The 18,318-nt window shown below is 43.2% G+C and overlaps 1 protein-coding gene across 8 annotated transcripts in view; it reads left to right on the forward strand.

Moving 5' to 3' along the window:
- The window catches only part of SPATS2L (spermatogenesis associated serine rich 2 like), a 166,614-nt gene extending 148,296 nt beyond the window's left edge, over positions 1-18,318 (forward strand). For all 8 annotated transcript variants that reach the window (XM_014784716.2, XM_087435556.1, XM_087435559.1 and 5 more), the window contains 5 exons: positions 3,056-3,114; positions 9,108-9,217; positions 11,733-11,835; positions 14,514-14,734; positions 17,424-18,318. In XM_014784716.2, the coding sequence (XP_014640202.1) occupies positions 3,056-3,114; positions 9,108-9,217; positions 11,733-11,835; positions 14,514-14,734; positions 17,424-17,822 (892 nt within the window). In that variant the 3' untranslated portion in view covers positions 17,823-18,318. The remainder of the gene's footprint in view (positions 1-3,055; positions 3,115-9,107; positions 9,218-11,732; positions 11,836-14,513; positions 14,735-17,423) is intronic.

Genomic DNA, 18,318 nt, shown 5'->3' on the forward strand with positions numbered 1-18,318 from the left:
TGGAGCCCACAGGTCAGCTGGAGTCTCCCAGCCTCTTAGTTGCAAAGAAGTTGTCCTGGACTCCTGGTCCAGGTCCTGTGGAAGCGAAAGCCCTCTCTCAAATTTGGGGGCGGCCAGTTCTGGGGGTGGGGGTGGGGTTTAACATCCTCACGCTCACTCAGCCTTCAGGCTGTGGCCTCTTCCTGTCTGTGCAGCCCTGCACAGACCCAAAGGTGAAACCCAGCCGCTTCCCCAGCATCGTGTGTGCGCACCTGCATGCAGACCATTCCCACCCCGAGCAGTGAGGATCCGGACGTCCCGAGCAAACGAGGCCCCCATCACACGCCTCCTGCATGCACCTGCAACAGCACATCAGACCTGCTGGCTCCTGGCAGTTCTTCTGCCCGCCCCACCACTGGCGATTTCTCCCAGGCTCTTCCCTTCCACAGCTCCCAGCCTTCTTGCTGACTCCTCTCTCCCTCTTCTCGCCTTCCTGTCTATAGGGGATAAAAATTCCAAACGGTTTCCCAGGCAGAGTAGCTTAACCATGTTGCTGTAATTGGGGCTCCTGACTCCAGATCTCTAAGGTTCTCACCTTATCTCCCTAATGGCTTATCCATTAGCCTTGTTTTCCTACACTAACTCACAACTGCCCCCTCTAAGAGGGTTGTTGAAAACAAAAACAAAAAATCGCTTGGCATCTATTGTGGCTACATTTGTGAACTTGACAGAGAAGCTAAATATACCTCCCAATCATAGGAGCACAAGCCTATTGACTTAACCCAGCATTTCATACAATTAGCAAATATATGCTCGTTTATTAATAGATCATCTCTGGAAAGAAACACGAGAAGCTGGTAACAGTGCAGGCCTCCAGGGAGGGGAACTGAGTGAGTTAGACAGAGATGGAATAAAGACCTCCTCCCCACCACACACCTTTCTGTATTTCCTATTTTTAGAATACATTGACATCATACCCATATAACATCAATAAATAAGGTACAGGTATCCTGATATGCTGGTTACACCAAAATGATCATGTCCCGTGACCTTAAGCTATATGCGTCATGGGGACAGCTGATGTCTACACTTAATGGATTGGACTTAGAGCCCAGCACCGGAGAATTTGCCATTCACTGACCACGTCAGTTCTTCCCACTAGGATTTCCTGGCTGAAAGAGCTGAGCTCCTCAGCACACAGTCCTTCCCCTTCAGGTGTTTACATCACATCATCTGGATGAGGAGCCCCAAACTCCTATAGATGTATCCCAGGAACCACTTCTGACCTTGACATGTATTACAAAATATTTCCTCTTAAGAGGAAATAAGTTTTCAACACACTTTGAGTTTTAAAAGTACATCTGATGGAGGAAAAAAAAAAAACGTACCTCTGCTAGAACAATCTGAGTAGTAATAACGATGATAACTGCAGTGTATTGAGGCACATTAAATACGAGTTCATAATTAAAGCACACAGAATTCTCACTGGTTACTGTTGGGGGATGCTAAGGAACCAACTGTCATTTTGAAAACTGATAAATAGAAAGTGCCAAGCATTTATCCTACCTTACCTAAACTGTACTCCATGGTAACCCAAATAGTTGATAAGGGAAAGCTTCTCTTTATGGAACATTTCTAGTATATAAATGAAGAAGGAATGATTTTGAATTTGAATATCCCCATTTTTCAAACCCCATTGATCTAGGCAATGATCATCAGTGGCTGCTAATACCATAAAAAATAGAGATGTCCTTTGTATTTCCTATAAATTTGTTATGTTATAGAAATTTGAATATATTCAGGTTTTTTTTTTTTTTTCAGGAGGAATATTTATGAGTGTGTTGTGTCATTATGTATCTGCTGGTAGAAGTACCTAACATAAAGTATTGCTCCTGAAATAAAAAACAAATCTGAATCTAATCAAATTTCTATATCTCATAACAAATTTATAGGAAACATAAAAGAATGTGTTAATACCATGGAGATGCAGTCAGTAAAATGCAGACCTTGGAGAATTCTACAGAACGAACAACTTGGTTTCTTCAACAAAGAATTACAAAGGAGAAAAAAAAGAGAGATCGGAGGGAATCTATAAATTAAAACAGATTTTTAAGAGACAATCAGGCCTTAGTTAGATCCTGGTTCAAACAAACTGTTAAAAAAATGGGACAGAAATTTCAATACTGAGTAGATATCTGCTAACATTAAATTATTGTTAATCTTTTTAGGTATTATAGTAATACTATGGTTATATTCCCCAAAAGCCCTCATCTTTTAAGAGGTATATATTGAAATATTTATAGTTGAAATGAAAATAAAAAACATCTGACCTCTATGCTTGTATATACATAAAAATCTGTGAAAGGATGTGTAAGGGATTTCTGATGATGCGTTGCGTCTGAGAGGGGAAGTAGGAGTCTGGATGGGAGAGAAATGAACTTTTGGACAGATAATCATTTGCTTTATGCAGGTAATACCGTTTCAAAGGACTAACCAAAAATTAAATATAATGGAAAAAAGTTCATTTGAACCTTGAAATGCTTATTTGGGGCAATGAGAAGGCACAGACTCATGATGGAGCTTGTGGACGGATGACCCAGATCATGATTCTCAGAGCAGGTCCCAGGACCATCTGCACCAGAATTGGGCCCACCTCCCTCCCTCCCTCCCTCCCAGCACGGAGTCATTTGAGAACTACAGGCCTTGATAACCTGAGTGGCAGCTTTTCGTGTACTTACTATATTGTATTGGAACTTTGGAATTCATAGGGCAAAAATACTCCCAAATTTAAATTCAAAGCAGCACAATTCTGAAAGTCTGAAAAGGCTTTTTTTTTTAGATTTGCTGACAATGATTTAATCAGCAGATGTCACTGTGTAATGCTTGGGAGCATCCCTTCCATGTGGCCTCATTTTTGGAAAGGCAGAGTGTGCTGCTGGCATTGTAACATAGAAATATTTATGGTAATTTTGTACTTTGTTTAATGAAAATAATTTTTCTTTTACTTCCAGTGCTTATTAAAAGTTTATCTTCAATTAAGCATTCTTTGCTTTTGTTTTTGTTTTGTTTCCCCCAGCATCATTGACAAAGAAGTTTCATTAATGGCAGAAATGGATAAAGTTAAAGAAGAAGCCAGTAAGTAGACACGTGGTGGTTTGATTAGGAGCCCCCCAGTCAGAAGCCATCCACAGGGCGACTGATGGTGATATGGATTCTGAGCGGGGTCCTCACATTCACGCTGGAATCCTGGCTCATGAGCTCTGTAACCTTAGGCAAGTCACTGAGCCCTGGAAACTCAGTCACCTCCCGTGGCAGAAAGACAGAGCAGCAGCGCCCACTGAGCCCCACACAGAATAGGCGCTCGGCAAATCACAGGCGTCACTGGGTTATTTAAAGTCCATGGGGACTTTTGTGCAGATAAAGGATCACTTACAGTTTGACTGGGTTTAAAATGACATTGAATTTAGTATTAAATTTTAAAACATCAGTTTTTAAGCCTTCACAACTTAGAAATCTTGCTATACTGCTTACACAATCCTCTCTACGTGTTCTTTCTTAGGTGCAACTAACTCAAGTTTAACAAATTAAATTCCCCTAAAAAATCAGTCTCGTTTGAAATTTACTTAAGTCTCCCTCAACATTTTGAATTACATTTATAAATTTAATCTCTCCGATTGTTTTCGAGTGCTTCAGATGCCTGACGAAGCAAACTCACAAACATAATGGGCAAAGTATTCCGAGCTTTTAAGTGACTCTTATACGATTAATAATTCAAACTCCGAGATGTGCTAAATGAAGTTTCCTTAAAACACTGCAATTCTGTTTACAAACTTAGTCAGATTTGCTGACACCTGCCAACTTAACATCTCAAAGGAAAATCAATTACATGTTTTAAGTTAAATCACAAGTGAGGCTGCTTAATGCACCAAATACTCTGTTTAAATAATGAACACACTCGGATGATCTTGATCATGGCAAAACTTTTCCTAAATTTAACACAAAATATTAGCACTCTGGGTTTGATTTTCTACTTACTTCTAAAGCTTTCCACTGTTGTAAAGCTACTCAACAGCCAGTAGGGCAAGATCTACCACCTCCAATGGGCTGAGTTTCGTGGGTTGGAAATTTCAGCAGAGACCGGATTGCTCGGCTAGACTCAACACCAGGCCACAGTGGGCATGCTGAGCCCTCTCTTACTACTGAATTCAGTCGGCTGTGTTAATGGGAACCCTAAAACCCTGTGTTTCAGCTGGGATTTAGTTTCACAATCCTTATCTCCCGGGCATTTTAAATTCTTCATCCTTACCCAAATTTTATCTGGTGAACTGGATAAATGGTAGTCTGCACCCCCAACCAGGTTTCAGCTAAATTCCTTCACCTTTGACTGCAGTGCCTTTCATTTTACCAGAATGAAGGCTCAGACCAGATTCTTCATTCTTTTTCTATTTTTCTTGCCTGGCCCTTGGCCATGATTCAATGGTCACTTTATGGAAAATAGCTATCATTAGTTTTGTTACATAATTTTTCTAAATAATTGTAAACAACATTTTAGAATCTAAAATACAGCAGGTTTTATTAAATAACTAAATGTGATCCAGGGTTAAGCCGTGGAATATTTAGGTAGTTACACAATCCCTTTGATTGTGAAATTATTTTATTCTTATGAAATTTGTTGATTTCAGTAAAAGTAGATTACCTCATGGCTTAGGATTTTCCATTTCTCAGGTTTACCTTATTTTTTCTTTTTAGTTTCATGTCCTATTGATAAAAACACTAACAGCCAACATGGACACAAATGTTTCTCTAGCCCCAAAATAGAAAATTCCTAGCACATCACTTTCTAAGAGGTTAACAAAGGCCTCAGATTTCACGTGCTCATTCTTCTTCTTGGGACAATAATACTAGGAGCCAAGGCCTGTGGAGTTTGGAGCGTCTCTGGACAGCATCCCCATTTTTAAGGCTCAGTCAATAAACAGGTACTGCGTGCTTCCTCCTGCGCTCTGCCCTGTTAGGGACTGGGATAAATAGCACAGCGTGGGGCTGTCACTCATGGGGCGTCCAGGCTAGTGGGAACAGCTACGACTGGCTGGCAAGGTTCACCAACCTTCAGGAACTGGTGCTGCAGCTCCTGGGTTCAGAACTGCCCAGAGCCCTGGGGAAGCCAATTCGCACGCATTGGAGGCAAGCAGAACCGAGTTCAAATCCAAGATCCACCCATTTACTGGCTGTGTGACCTTGAGCCATTTTATTAACTTCTCAAAGTCTGAGGTTACTTATCAGAAAAGAGGAAGAAGAATGGCTTCTATCTCAAATAGTTATTGTAAAGATAAAAGGAGGAAATCCGTGCCAGGCACTCAGCACACTGCCGACACAGTATGTGTATAAGAGGGAAAGGTGCTTATTAGTAAAGAGGTTAGTCCAGCCCCTCATCTGACAGGCAGAAAATGGAGGTCAGAGGGGTTCTGTGACATGTCTCAGGTGACATGTGTGTCAACTATGTGTCTTCTCCACAGATGAAGGAACCATTGAACTTCCCCACTAAGAACTGAGCTGTCTTCACAACCATCTAGAGCTTGCTCATCTATTGTCCCAAGAGTATATTCCACAGTTCCCATTTCCTGCACATGTTATAAACCATATTTCCTCAATTATAACATAAGCTCCCCTATCCCTCATGGCACCTAATACAATGCTGAGAAGACTGTAGGTGTCTCATAATATTTGTTAAATGAATTACTGTAATTAATTCAGGGTCTCTGGGCTGTGGGATCCAATATTAGTAATTGCAAAAAGAAGTATGTTCTGGATGAATATATCTCACTTTATTAATGATATTTGTAGTTAGCATTTTTGAGTGTACTATACTAAACCCTTCACCTAGGTTATTTCATTTAGTTCCACAATAACTCCTACAAGGTGTGTATGATTATTATACTCGATGGATGAAGAAACTCAGCATGTTGTAGTGAATGATCTCAAACTTTGTCTGCAAACCCAGGGAATTGAAGGCCTAGATAGGCGTGTTCTTGGAGTGTCAAATTTACTAGAGAGATGGGAAGAAAACATTACTTTATATTAACAGAAACACAGATATATTATGAAGTAAAATGCAAAATTCACGAGAATTTTTAAGGAATAAAAAGGATTTCAAAGAATCTTTGTGCTCGAAGAGCTGCTTCTGCCCCAGCTGCTGGCCCCCAGGATTTCAGGTACCCCTCTGCTAAGGAGTATTATTTGAGAAGCCCTAAAGCCTTCCATGGTTCAAGCAATAAGAACAAGCTTCCAATGTGTTCCAAAAACTTGAAGGAATATATAAATCCCGTTGAGAAAATGGATTTCAGCATTCCAGATACTGTTTATAAAAGTACCTAAATAATATTAATCAAGTCCTGAAGGCAGTAAAAATGTAAAGCTGTATGGAGCTGTCTCCCTCTACAGATTTCCACAAGGGTGGTGCTTTCAAAACATACTTAGTATTCCAGTGTAGATTTTAGGATCTGATCTGGTTTTGTTTCTGCTTTTAGTTTGTGTGATTGATGTTTCTGAGGTGAAAATCTTGCCGCCCTCCAAAGCATATTGGCTTTAGATCTCAAGTTTTAAGGCTTTTTTCATAATGAAAAGCTTTGAAATGTTAATGAGACTATATGTTAAAGCTCATTCCAACACTTGCTGATGTGAAGTATTCATTTCCATGCACATTTGCGTGAATGTAAACTCAGAATTTATTGGTGATCTTGCACCTGCATTCCTATTTTAGGGCCCATTTATATCTATTTCTACAAAACCTTTTGTTTGGTGTGAATGCCCAAGTTCTACTTAATCAAAAAGAACAATTATCCCTAATTGTCACCAGTCCCATAAATGATCCATTAAGAAAAGTCAGAGCTGTGTAATGGTGCAGTCGCTCAGGGTCTGCTGACCCTTTACTGTCTGCTCATCAAGTCTGGGCCTTCCGAATTTCTTCATCTTTGCCGGAGGAGACCACCTCGTTTCATCGTCCTGCTCCCAATTGTTTTCTCATGCTCCAGTCTTTAGTCCCATCCATATGTTGAATTGTAATGGCAAACAAACAATCAATCAAAGATATGAGTCCTAGACATTCTTAAGTGGCCCCTGTAGAAAAGGAACTTCCATCCTTCTCTGAGTATTCCTCTTCAGTAATGGACTGAGTCACTCATTCAGTCCTTCATTCAGCTAACATATTAGGCACCCACTGTGTACCAGGCCCCAGGTGTTGTGGACACAAAAAACTACATTTCAGTCTCTGCCGTGATTGGGGATGTCTACGGGGGCCAGGCAGATGACATTAATGCACTGAGCAGGGCAGGGCATGACCATGGCACGCTGGGTGCCATGCTCTATCTGAAAAGGGCAACAACTCCTCAGCTCTAGCCAGTTCTTGCCATGTGGGAATGCTGCCAGCTGTGGCCAGAAATTCCAATATTTTAAGAGAAGCCAGAAATCCAGCTTTCAAATAGAAATCTCCTAATTTTCAGATGTAGGCAATTAATTTGTAAAAGTGATGTGTGGACCAAATAAAACGTATCTACTCTGTGGCCAAAAGTGGTAGTGGGCCACCTTTTTGTGGCCTCTGGTCTGACTCGGTAACTGGGACATCATTCAGTAATACAGTGGCTACCTTCAGATGAGAATTCCTTTCACTCCCATCGTGAGGACAAGTTTTTCACCAGTTCCTCTGAATTCCGAAAGACCGCCAGGCCCAGGTCAGCCTCTGCCCAGCTACGTGATATTGTACATGGGAGGCAGGGGAGTCCTCGTAAATAATCAAAGCAGGATTAGCATCCTTTGGCAGATGATTAGGCTTTATAAGTTACAGATTAGTTATCGTATTGACATCTCAACATTGGTCAGCATAAAAAGATAATGTTTCTCAGTCGGAAGAATGGTTTACGGTTTGTAGCAAATCTTAATTCTTGATTGCTTCTGAACTTCCTTTTGGGTTTTTGAGGTGACTGTTTTGACATTTATAAATTAAGAACTCTTAAAATCAGAAGTCTCATTGTTCGGCTCTGCATGTGTGCTGTGAATCTGGTCTAATGAAGCAGCGGACTCTTGTTCAGGCAAGAGTGGAATATGAATTTGACGTGCATATCTTCTTAGTTGGATGGACTTCTCTTTTGTTATAACTCAAAATGCTTGTCCAAAAGAAATGAAGGCAATTCATATGTGATTGAATTAGAGAACTATAAGTCTATCTGTTGGAAGATCAAACTTCATATTTAAATCTCACCCGATGTGTTTGTATGCATTGCTTTTGAGCTCCATGATCTTTTGGGAAATACTCGCGCACACACACACATATTAACCTATGGCTACTGCATCTCCTTGAACCTTTAGTTCATCTGACAGTGTGTGAAATGTGGCGCCAGAGAACTCCCATGTGTCTTCTCTGCATGGGTAGATGCTAAAGAGTGCACACGAATCCAGTTCACATGGGCTTTTACTCACCCTTGAAATGTTTCCACTGGGGACACTTAGAACAAAGACGAGACACTCTGGTCTGGATCTTCCCTCTGGTTGCAAAATAGAAACATATCTGCAGAGTATCAAAAGCGTAGGCATTTTTTTAGCTCACAGAAAGCTAATAAAGTAAAAATTTTTATGTCACATTCCAATAATACAGCTAGTTGCCCTAAATGAATATGTGTTAAAGTTCAGAGGTCTGATGCTGTTAGCATTTAATAGTACAGCACATGCAGAAGAATGGGTTTTGCTTCATGGACTCCCTATCTTTGCAGTATCATTCAGATAGGATTTTAATAAGTGTCTTTTTTTGGAGCTAGCTGTTCTGAGTAATGCACAAATTTAAAAGTCTAAATGAAGTAAGTGAGATCAGATGCCAGTGAGGAAAATGAAGAAGAAGATTGTGGGTGTTCAGTGAATCAGAAAAGATATGTTTGGTTTGGGGATTGGTGGATAAGGACATCTGGAAATGGGTGGTTGGTAATGAGCACCAAGGGCAAAGCCACCTCACTCACCAACTCAGAATACATCGTCATGGCCCAACAAGGCCATCAGTCTGTAGAGGGAGAACTGATTCCAGAAATTAAGTCATATAATATGTTCAAATCGCTGGCCCTAACGTATTATTCCTTCTTATTTGGCAGTGGAAATCCTGACTGCTCGTCAGAAGAAAGCAGAAGAACTAAAGAGACTTACTGATCTAGCCAGTCAGATGGCAGAGATGCAGCTGGCCGAACTCAGGGCAGAAATTAAGGTCAGTTCTAAAACATTACAGCCTGAACCCTGGGCCAGAGATCTGATCCTCATTATGTTTGTTTTGCATCCACAGAGTGCTGCTCCCTGAGGATCTAACATCATACACGCAGCTCTCTTTCACAAGGTTGCAATAGAGAATACGGAAGGGTGCAAAGTCATCTAGTCACTCTATTTAAGTACACTGTCATTTGAAGGGGTAGATTAATGCAGAGAAGTACAAGCTGTTTTCTTAGTCAGTGGAGACTGACCTAAATAAAATGTATTCAACCACGAATTATAGCTGGGATGAGGGATATTCTTTTCACCATAGGTAATTTATGTGTATGAATATAAACACACACGTGTGAACACACAGTAAGTGTGAACTTAGTGTAAGTGAAGACTTAGTGTAAGTCTCCAATATGTAGAGACTGCTTTCGTATATCTTTTCCTAGCCTTATTTGCCCTTTTATTAAGAAGACCACCCACAAATATGTATTTATTAGACTTCTTCAGTTGCAAGCAACAGAAAGTGAGCCTGGCCAACCTCAAGAACAAGTAGAATTTGCAAGAATATGAGTGTAGGTCACCAAAGCCAAGTAGGATCTGAAGACTCCCAGCTACAATTAGGCAGAAACCCGGGCGGCCACGGGGGTAACATAGGCAGTCATTCTCAGACACTCTTCAGGGCACCATCAGAGTGAATGACCTCTAGACACCGTCAGCCTTTGGCCACCACACTTGATTCAAATCCCAAAGAGAGAGATTCTGATTGGCCTCCACTTGGGTCACATCCACCATTTGGCCAAGAGAGATCTTGATTGACAGACCCACCAAGACGCTGGAGCTTCAAAACTGCATTGGGGTACAGTTACCAGAAGGAGAAATGGCTACCAGAAAGGCACAAACTAGTATCTACAGCAAAATAGGAAGTTACAGTTTATAAGTTGCCCCTATCTCCTCTTTATCTCCCGTATACTGAACATACCACACGTGCACACGCATTCCAGCTTCTGACCCACTTCTTGGGATCTAGAGTACTTTGAAGACACAGTTGCTGCTAGCTTTAGGAGTAGGATTGCCTGCTCGTCTGGGCATAAAACTGGTTGGGTATGGTAGAAAGTGGCAAGTGACTTTTTGGTCCCTTCCGTCCTGGTTAGGCGTGAAAAGGAGCCCCAGAGGGATGAGGACCTCCCCTGAGGGTACTGAGAAGCTCTGGAGGTCTTTCCCTTCTCACTTTCTCTTCTGGACTTTGTTGCCTCCTACCCAGTCAGTTGCCATGGCCTCCTAATGAGTCTTTCTGCCTCTGCTGCCTCCCTCCAGCCTGGTCATCCACCCTAAGACCAGACTTACACCCCCAAAGCAGATCTGGTCTCCCCCAATATGGTCTCCCCTTCCCCTCGGAATAAAACCCACACTGGACTCCAGTATATATATCCCAACTTCCGTCTTCCTCTTGTTAGAACATGAAGTTAGGAGTATGAAGTTGCCAGCTTCTGGTCTATTGAAATCTACTCATCTGCCAAGTTTCATTTCTGCCAATCAAAATCCTACTCAACATAAAATGGTTTATAGCACAGGCTTTGGGGTCAAACAGTCTAGCTCCTGCAGCCTTGGATAAATTACATATTCTCTTAGATTCTTAGAACTTTGATTTCCCCTCTGTAAAATAGAGATAATAATGGTACTGACTTCATAATAATATGATCAAATGAAAATGAGATTATCTGTGAAGAATTTGGCCCATGTCTGGCCAAATAAGGGTTCAATAAATTTTTTTAATGTTCCAGCTCAAATGCTTCCTCTTACATAACTCTTTCCCATTCCCCTCAGTAGGAAATAATTTTTCCTCTTTTATAATCCTAAAGCACCTTAGGTTGTATTTAGTGGTATCCGTTTCCCTTGCCATGTGGTAAACTCCCTGGTAAACTCAAGGTGGGACTGAGTCATAGTTATTTCTGTATTTCTCACTCTGTCATCTACACATAGATCTTAATTTTAAATGAATTGAAAAATAATCTCTTTCCCACTTCCTTTAACAGCACTTGAAATTCCACCATTCAAGATAATGTTTTCTAGATACTAAAGGCTTTGGAACTTCCTGGTTCCCTATTAAAATAGAGATGGATGTCTAGGAAGGATGACATGTTTTCTCTTGAGGGTTAATACGATTGGCCAAAGTAGGAAGACCCTGCTGGAATGCCACCCAGAAAACTGCAGCAGGCTGTGAAGTGTTAGTAGGAGGGCGAGGGATGCCAAGGGTTAAAGAGATGAGTCCAGACGCACAATTTGACTGTATCACAGCCCGGGCAGAGGAAAGACAGGACCCACACGTATTCCCAGAACAAGAAGGTGATCATGCTCTAGGCAGGTCAGGACCAAGCCTGATTTAGTGGGCCTCACAGTGACCGAGCTGGCACACTCCCCGCCTGGTTCACACCGTCAGAGGGCGGAGAGCAGAGTGAATGAATCTGCAGTGTGCCTCGATCATTTCTGTAACTGTGGGGCTCCTGTTTTACTTCTCTTTCCTCCAGCACTTTGTCAGCGAGCGTAAATATGATGAAGAGCTCGGGAAAGCTGCCCGATTCTCCTGTGACATTGAACAGCTAAAGGCCCAAATCATGCTCTGCGGAGAAAGTGAGTTTTGCAAACTTGTAAATAATTCTGTGTGAGTACGCCTGGTGCTGTCTGGAGTTGATATGGGAAATGTCAGGTGTGCGGTGCCCCGGGGGGCTCAAGTGAGGTCTAAAGAGATTTAATGATCTAGGGTCATGACACAAGTCACTAGAAATGTCACGATTTGAACTTAGAGTCTTCAAATGCCACTGCCCATCAGTAAATCCCCAGGATTTATTAAGCGGAATGGAACAGGTCAACTAGTTTATGTCTTTTGCAAACTTTTCTTAAGCACTGCCAGAGAAACTGCCTCTCTGGTTTCAAATAGCCTGCTTCTCCAGAGCCCTGTTCACGGAGAGAGCGTCTTCCCGGGACGACCGGGAACAATCGGCTGTTGTCTTGAAGGGCCTGGCTGTTGTGTGTACTGCTCAGCAGTGCTCTGGCCTCTCCCTGGGTCTCTGCACTGAGTGACGTCTGCAGATAATGAGGGACTTCCCTTCAGCCACTAGCTTTCGTCTTGTTTGCTGTTAAGCCTTAATTAGAGCAGCTACTGTGCAACAAAATTGGCTGACACTTTTTTCCCCTACTCCAGCCCCGCCCCGGGGAGGACGGAATGAGCATGAAAATGGCTTTAAGGATGGCCACAGGGAGGAAAGGACTGGTGAGGAACCTGGAATATCCACAGCTCACACTCAGCTTAAAAATTGAGATTTGGCTGCACCTTTTTTTGCCAAGTGGAAATTACTTTTATTTTTCTGAGTATAAAAAAATATAAGCTTGGTCTAAAAATTACAGAACTATATTAAATAGAACATGACATTACTTTCGTGTATTCTTTACACTTTTTTTGCACATATAATCTACTGTATAAATTATGTATTATAATTATACTATATATTATAATTTACTATGCTGTACTACGTACATATATAGTAATATAATTTGCTTTTATCACTTCACAATATATGGTAGACATTTTTCCATGTCAATATATTTACTGATAATCTATTTAAATATAATTGAGGTAACCAGTTCCCTGATTGTGGACATATGGTTGCTTCCAGTTTTTCACCATTAAAATAACACTGCTGTAAGCATCTTTTTTCACATATCTTAGGCAATTTATCTGATTTTCTGACTACTTTGCCTGTAAATTATTTTCTTTTTTTTCTGTATGCCTCCTCCCTTATGAAAGAATTTGTCCATTTGCCATTCTTCACACCCAGCTTTTGCCCCATCTCTGAAAAAGCAAACAGTCTGGTTCACAGCTGGAAATTTAACTGCCCATCCAGTTTCGACTTCCACCTGATGATGAGCGAGACCCGGATGCCAAGTGACTGTCACCATTTGAGGGGGTGGGCATGCAGCTCCACCTGCTTTCTTCCAGAGCACTTCCAGTGCCATCTAGTGGGAGGAAGCGTCCCTTACCAAACTCCCACTGTCCCCCATGAAAGGCAGCCTCCCTGTGGGAGACGAGTCCTCAAAAGGCCCTTTCCTTTTCAGGTTTGTGGGGAGCCCACAGCTCCTGAACCAGAAATAGTGGTCAGAAGTATGACCCCCATGAACTGAACCTCATGAGCACAGGAGCCACTGAAGTCCCCTGGTCATGTCTGGACAGCCCCCAAGGTGCTGTCACACCTTACCTATAAAACAAAGGGACTAGAGATGCATCCCCGTCCTTCCCATTTCTGATGTCCTGTGATCCCTATAGTCACCCCTAATCCTCTGGGAGAGCCCTAGGATTACGTCTGATCCAACACAGGGAGCAGAGAAAATTGCTTTTAAAAATTGGTGACAATTTTTGGAATATTGCTATCCGGCATGGCAGTCAAATTCTGGTCACCTGTGAGAGGGAAGCCATGACTTTATCCTTGAACTGATTCCCTCCAGTCCTGACCCAGCATAATCACCTAGGAATCATCCCATCAGAAACCACGCTTTCAAGCCAGCGGGAGCGGGATAATAAACACGGAGCAGACCTGCCTGAGCCGCCCGCCGGGGATCTGTCTGCCAAGCCTGCGGCAACTTTAGCATCATCGGAATCGGTGCAGTTTGGCCGTGGGGCTGTAGAAAATGGGGCTGATAAAAGGCCAGATAATGTAGCTCTGATGGAATGTAGAAGAGGCTTCCAGGTGTCTCTTGGGCTGGTAGGCTGGCCCTATGGTTGGGGGATACACACGACCCAGGTGACGATTCCTAACACCCAGCATCAGCCCAGTGCCATGCTCTGAAAACATGGTGGCTCATGGGCCAGGTGTCCACGCACCTCTGGGTTTTCTGTGTCTCTCTGGTACCCAGGGGTCCAGGGCTCTGACAAGGACGGCAAGCACGGGGCAGTCGGGAACCCAGGAGGCAGAGTGCATCGTGAACAGGGCTGAGGGGGCTTCCAGATGTCATTATCCCGCTGCCCTTAGTGGTTCCTGACCTAGGGAATAACATTAAAGTGGCTCTGATGTGTCTTATTTCCTACAAACGTCCCCCAACGTGGATGATTATGCTGTAATCACAGTTCACAGAAGATTCTCACGGAAGAACATTGGTGGTTTCCAGGTGCCAAGGTGCCCTTTCAAATGACAACTTTCAAAAAAACCTTTTTTTGACATTTTTCTGAAGCTCCTGCCGATGTCTCTGTCCCTGGTGGGCTTCTGAGGCAGGGTGTTGGCGGCCCAGCCGTGACACCTGGCGCTTTCTCGTTGCAGTTTCGCATCCAAAGAACAGCTACTCCCCGCGGCCGCCCTGCAGCTCCCTGCTGCCGCTGCTGACCGCTCCCGCCTCGGCCTCCGGAAAACAGAGTAACTTCACCCGAAAGCCATCCAGTCACAGCAAGCCCCCCGAGGGGAAAGCAGCAAACCCAAAAACCGCGAGCAATCTTCCTGGCACCGCTGACTCCTCTCACCAGGCCGTGCCGGCTCACAAGCAGGTAGGCAGCTCTGGGGAGGGCCTTGCACCGGCTCCAAGGGTGCTGCAGACCCTGCTGCTCGGTGCTGGGGGGAAACCACTGGTTGGCAGGGGAAGAAAAGAGCACGTGCTGGACGCTGAGCTCCCCGGGGTCACACACACACACACACACTCGCCCACCCCCGCAGCAGGGTCCCCTGGTCCATCCCGTCCACATTTCACGGGCACCTTCCCAGGGGGAGGACGTGGCATTCGTCCTCTCCTGACAGTATTAGCAGAGTCCCCCTAGATGAGTCAGCTCTTCTCATGACCTTGAGTGCCACCATTCAGGCCTTCCACGTGTGGAAGGGACTCACAGACGTGGGAACAAGATTCAGAACCTGGCCTCTGACACTATTAGTGAGAGGAAATCCTGCATTTGTTTTTTCAGAGCATTTAATTCCCGCTTATGTTTACTTTATCAATAAGAGGCCAGAGTTAGTTCAAACTTCTCTTTCCTCTCTTGGGCTTTTGGTAAAGAGAATAATTTAAAAATGATATTATTAATTCTTATTTACTATGACCCCTAAAGACCCAGTGTCCAAAGGGCAGTCTTCCTTCTCTCCTTCTTCTCCACTGGATCCTTGAGAGGTTTCCCTATTGTTAGAAAATGAACAAGACCTGGGATTTGCTGATACCGAAGTTGGGCATGCCATAAAGACACCTTCCATGATCTCTAAGAGAGAGAGCTCCAACAAAGAGACTCTTTTTTAATCATTCCAAAATGCTGGGTGTCTAACAAGCGCCCTGTTGGATATTGTGGTCTTGGTCTTTTAGGATGCTCATTAATGACCCCAATAGGTGTTTCTCTGGCCCCGGATGTCTTCATGAACTTTAAAGTAGCACTTTGACAAGGAGCATTTCATATATTCGTAGGTTAAAGATCATAATAAATCACTTTTACTTGTCGTCTAAATACATGTTCACAGTTTTTGTTCTTTGTTCATTATTAAACCCCATACTAAAATTAAGTCTAAAATTTAGTCTGAGTGTCCCTTTCACAATTTCTTTAAAGACAAAGGCGGCCAGACTAAATGCTATCCACGTGGATACTTTTTCAGCTCACTGTTTCGTCACTTTCAGCAAAGCCTTTCAGGCGATGGTTTGTTTAAGCTGAAACATACTTCTGTATCTGAGTGAGATCCCCGTAGATCCAGGCAGGAAGGGCCCTTGTGACCTTGCCCAGCCACGGCCCTCCCTGCAGAGTGGCGCGAGACCAAGGAGATGTGTGCGACTACCAGAATTTGTGCTCTCCCTCCTGGAAAGTGCTCCAGCACTCAAGATCCTGAAATTCTGTTCCCACATGGCCCCAAGCCTGCTCTCAGACTCTGTGGGGGCCACTTCTCGGGATACTTCATGTTGAGGGTAGACCACACCACCAGTTTGCACAGCCCTGGGTCCAAAAGGTGCTTATTTGTGGGAGTGGGGACGAAGCTTAGGTGTGCCGGCTGGAGGGTCCACATTTGTGTGTGCCAGGCCCCTCACGATGTGGATGGGGCCAGAGGCAGGACGAGGCCGTCCTCAGGCATATGGTACATGGGCCTGCCTTTGCACTCCTGCCCTGGGCCCCGAATTATCAGGGGCGGGGCTGCCCTGAGACCATCCAGTCACAACACACAAATTAAGACCTTTATATATTTGTAACTCATAAAATTACATATTTTGATAATAGAGGTTTGATTTTCACTAAAGGTCTATGTTGATGTACCAACCTATTTATGAATCTTGTCAGGAGACACTATGTGGGATGGGAACGGCTCCACCATTTTCTGACTGTGGACCTTGGGCAAATCCCTTAAGTTCACTGTCCTCATTGTACAGTGAAGCACATAATAGCAACTCTTTGAAAGGGTGATGGTGATGATGAATGGGATGGCACCTTGCTCCGTGCCTGGCACCCTATGAGCAGTTAGTAAATGCTGGCTACTGTTGACCTCAAGGATCTCAGAAATCCTCCCTTGCACAGTGACACACCGGCTACCCCACTGCTTCCTTTCTTCTCGTCCATTTATGTTCTTAGCGGCTGATTTGTTGAAGGTTGACAATTTTTCAGTATGATGCTTGAAAATTTGTTGGCTGAGAACTGCAAAAAGTTTAGAAAAAGAAATAATTACCTCTATGGAAATATACATTACCTCTGTATCCCACCAAGATCTACCAGATACACCTTGTCCCTGTATTTACTCAAGATAATATTTCTGAACTAGGACATTTGTTTTCAAATAAAATAGAAAAACTGCTTTAGAGATGAAGAATTACAGACAGAACATTTTTCCTCATATATATACATTGAGAATTCATAGTCTATACAGAATGTCCCAGAAATATTCATGGTAGAGAAATCATCATTGCCCTGCCTCTGTGTTACATTTCATTCTGTTATATTTTAAGCTCACTTTATGGGTTTTATTTGGCCTGGTTCTTGAATAGTCTGTCGTATACTTCTATAACCACTCTTTCAACATCAGGAATTTTCTTGGAGTTCCATTTACAAAACAGTCCACTGTTCTTTTAAGCTTGAGGATTTAGCAGCTTGCCCTCATTTGCATGTTGTCATATTCTTCTGGGGTTTAAAAAGGCTTACCTGTGGCTTAGAGATTTGGCTTCTCTAACGTCTACTCATGTCATCTGTGGTTTGTTGGCATCTAACACTCGTTTTCTCTTTTCGGTAGAATGGGTCTTCTAGCCAAAGACGAAGATTTAATCCGCAGTATCATAACAACAGGCTAAATGGGTCTGCCAAGCCACAGGGAAGTGGCAACGAAGTTGATCCAATGGTGAAGGGCAACAACCGCCATGAACACAGAAGACAGCCACACAATGGCTTCCGTCCCAAAAACAAAGGAGGCGGCGCCAAAAACCAAGAGGCCCCCCTGGGGACAAAGACCCCTGAGGCTCCAGCCCATTCAGAAAAGCCCCGGCGAAGGCAGCATGCTTCAGACAACTCGGAGGCCAGGCCTTTCCGGGGTAACGTCGCTAGGGTTTCACAGTGCAATCTCTGCCCCACGAGAATAGAAGTTTCCACAGATGCCGCGGTTCTCTCAGTCCCAGCTGTGACGTTGGTGGCCTGAGCTAGGAGAGAAAAAAGCAATTTTCACTCAGTTTTGGTTCCCTGCCCGAGGTGCTGACCCAATTTGCTGCCAAAAGAGAATCAATCAGAATATACAAACCCTGTATGGTTGTGTCATCCTCTCTTAATCATTTTTACTAATTCTAATAATCAGCTCTAGCTTGCTTCATAACTTCCATGGCTTTGCTTGATCTGTTGATGCTTTTTCTCATCCAGACATTGCAGCATTTTAGCCAGGCAGTATTTACTCATTTGTTAGGAAAATCAAGATATGGCTAAAGATCCGAGGCTCAGTAGCGACCGATGTTGTAGCAGTGATGTCAGTCTGTTGATCGTCTTTAGAGTTAATGATGTTGAAAAACAATTATTGATCAGACAAACATGATCTGCTGAAGACACATGCGCTTTTGTAGAATTTAACATCTGGTGTTTTTCTGAAAAAAATATATATACATATATTGCTTTATTTGAAACAAATTAAAATATGCTGCATTTGA

The sequence above is a fragment of the Ceratotherium simum genome, chromosome 9 (assembly GCF_057802395.1).
Source record: "Ceratotherium simum simum isolate JZ-2026a chromosome 9, ASM5780239v1, whole genome shotgun sequence".
Taxonomy (NCBI): domain Eukaryota; kingdom Metazoa; phylum Chordata; class Mammalia; order Perissodactyla; family Rhinocerotidae; genus Ceratotherium; species Ceratotherium simum.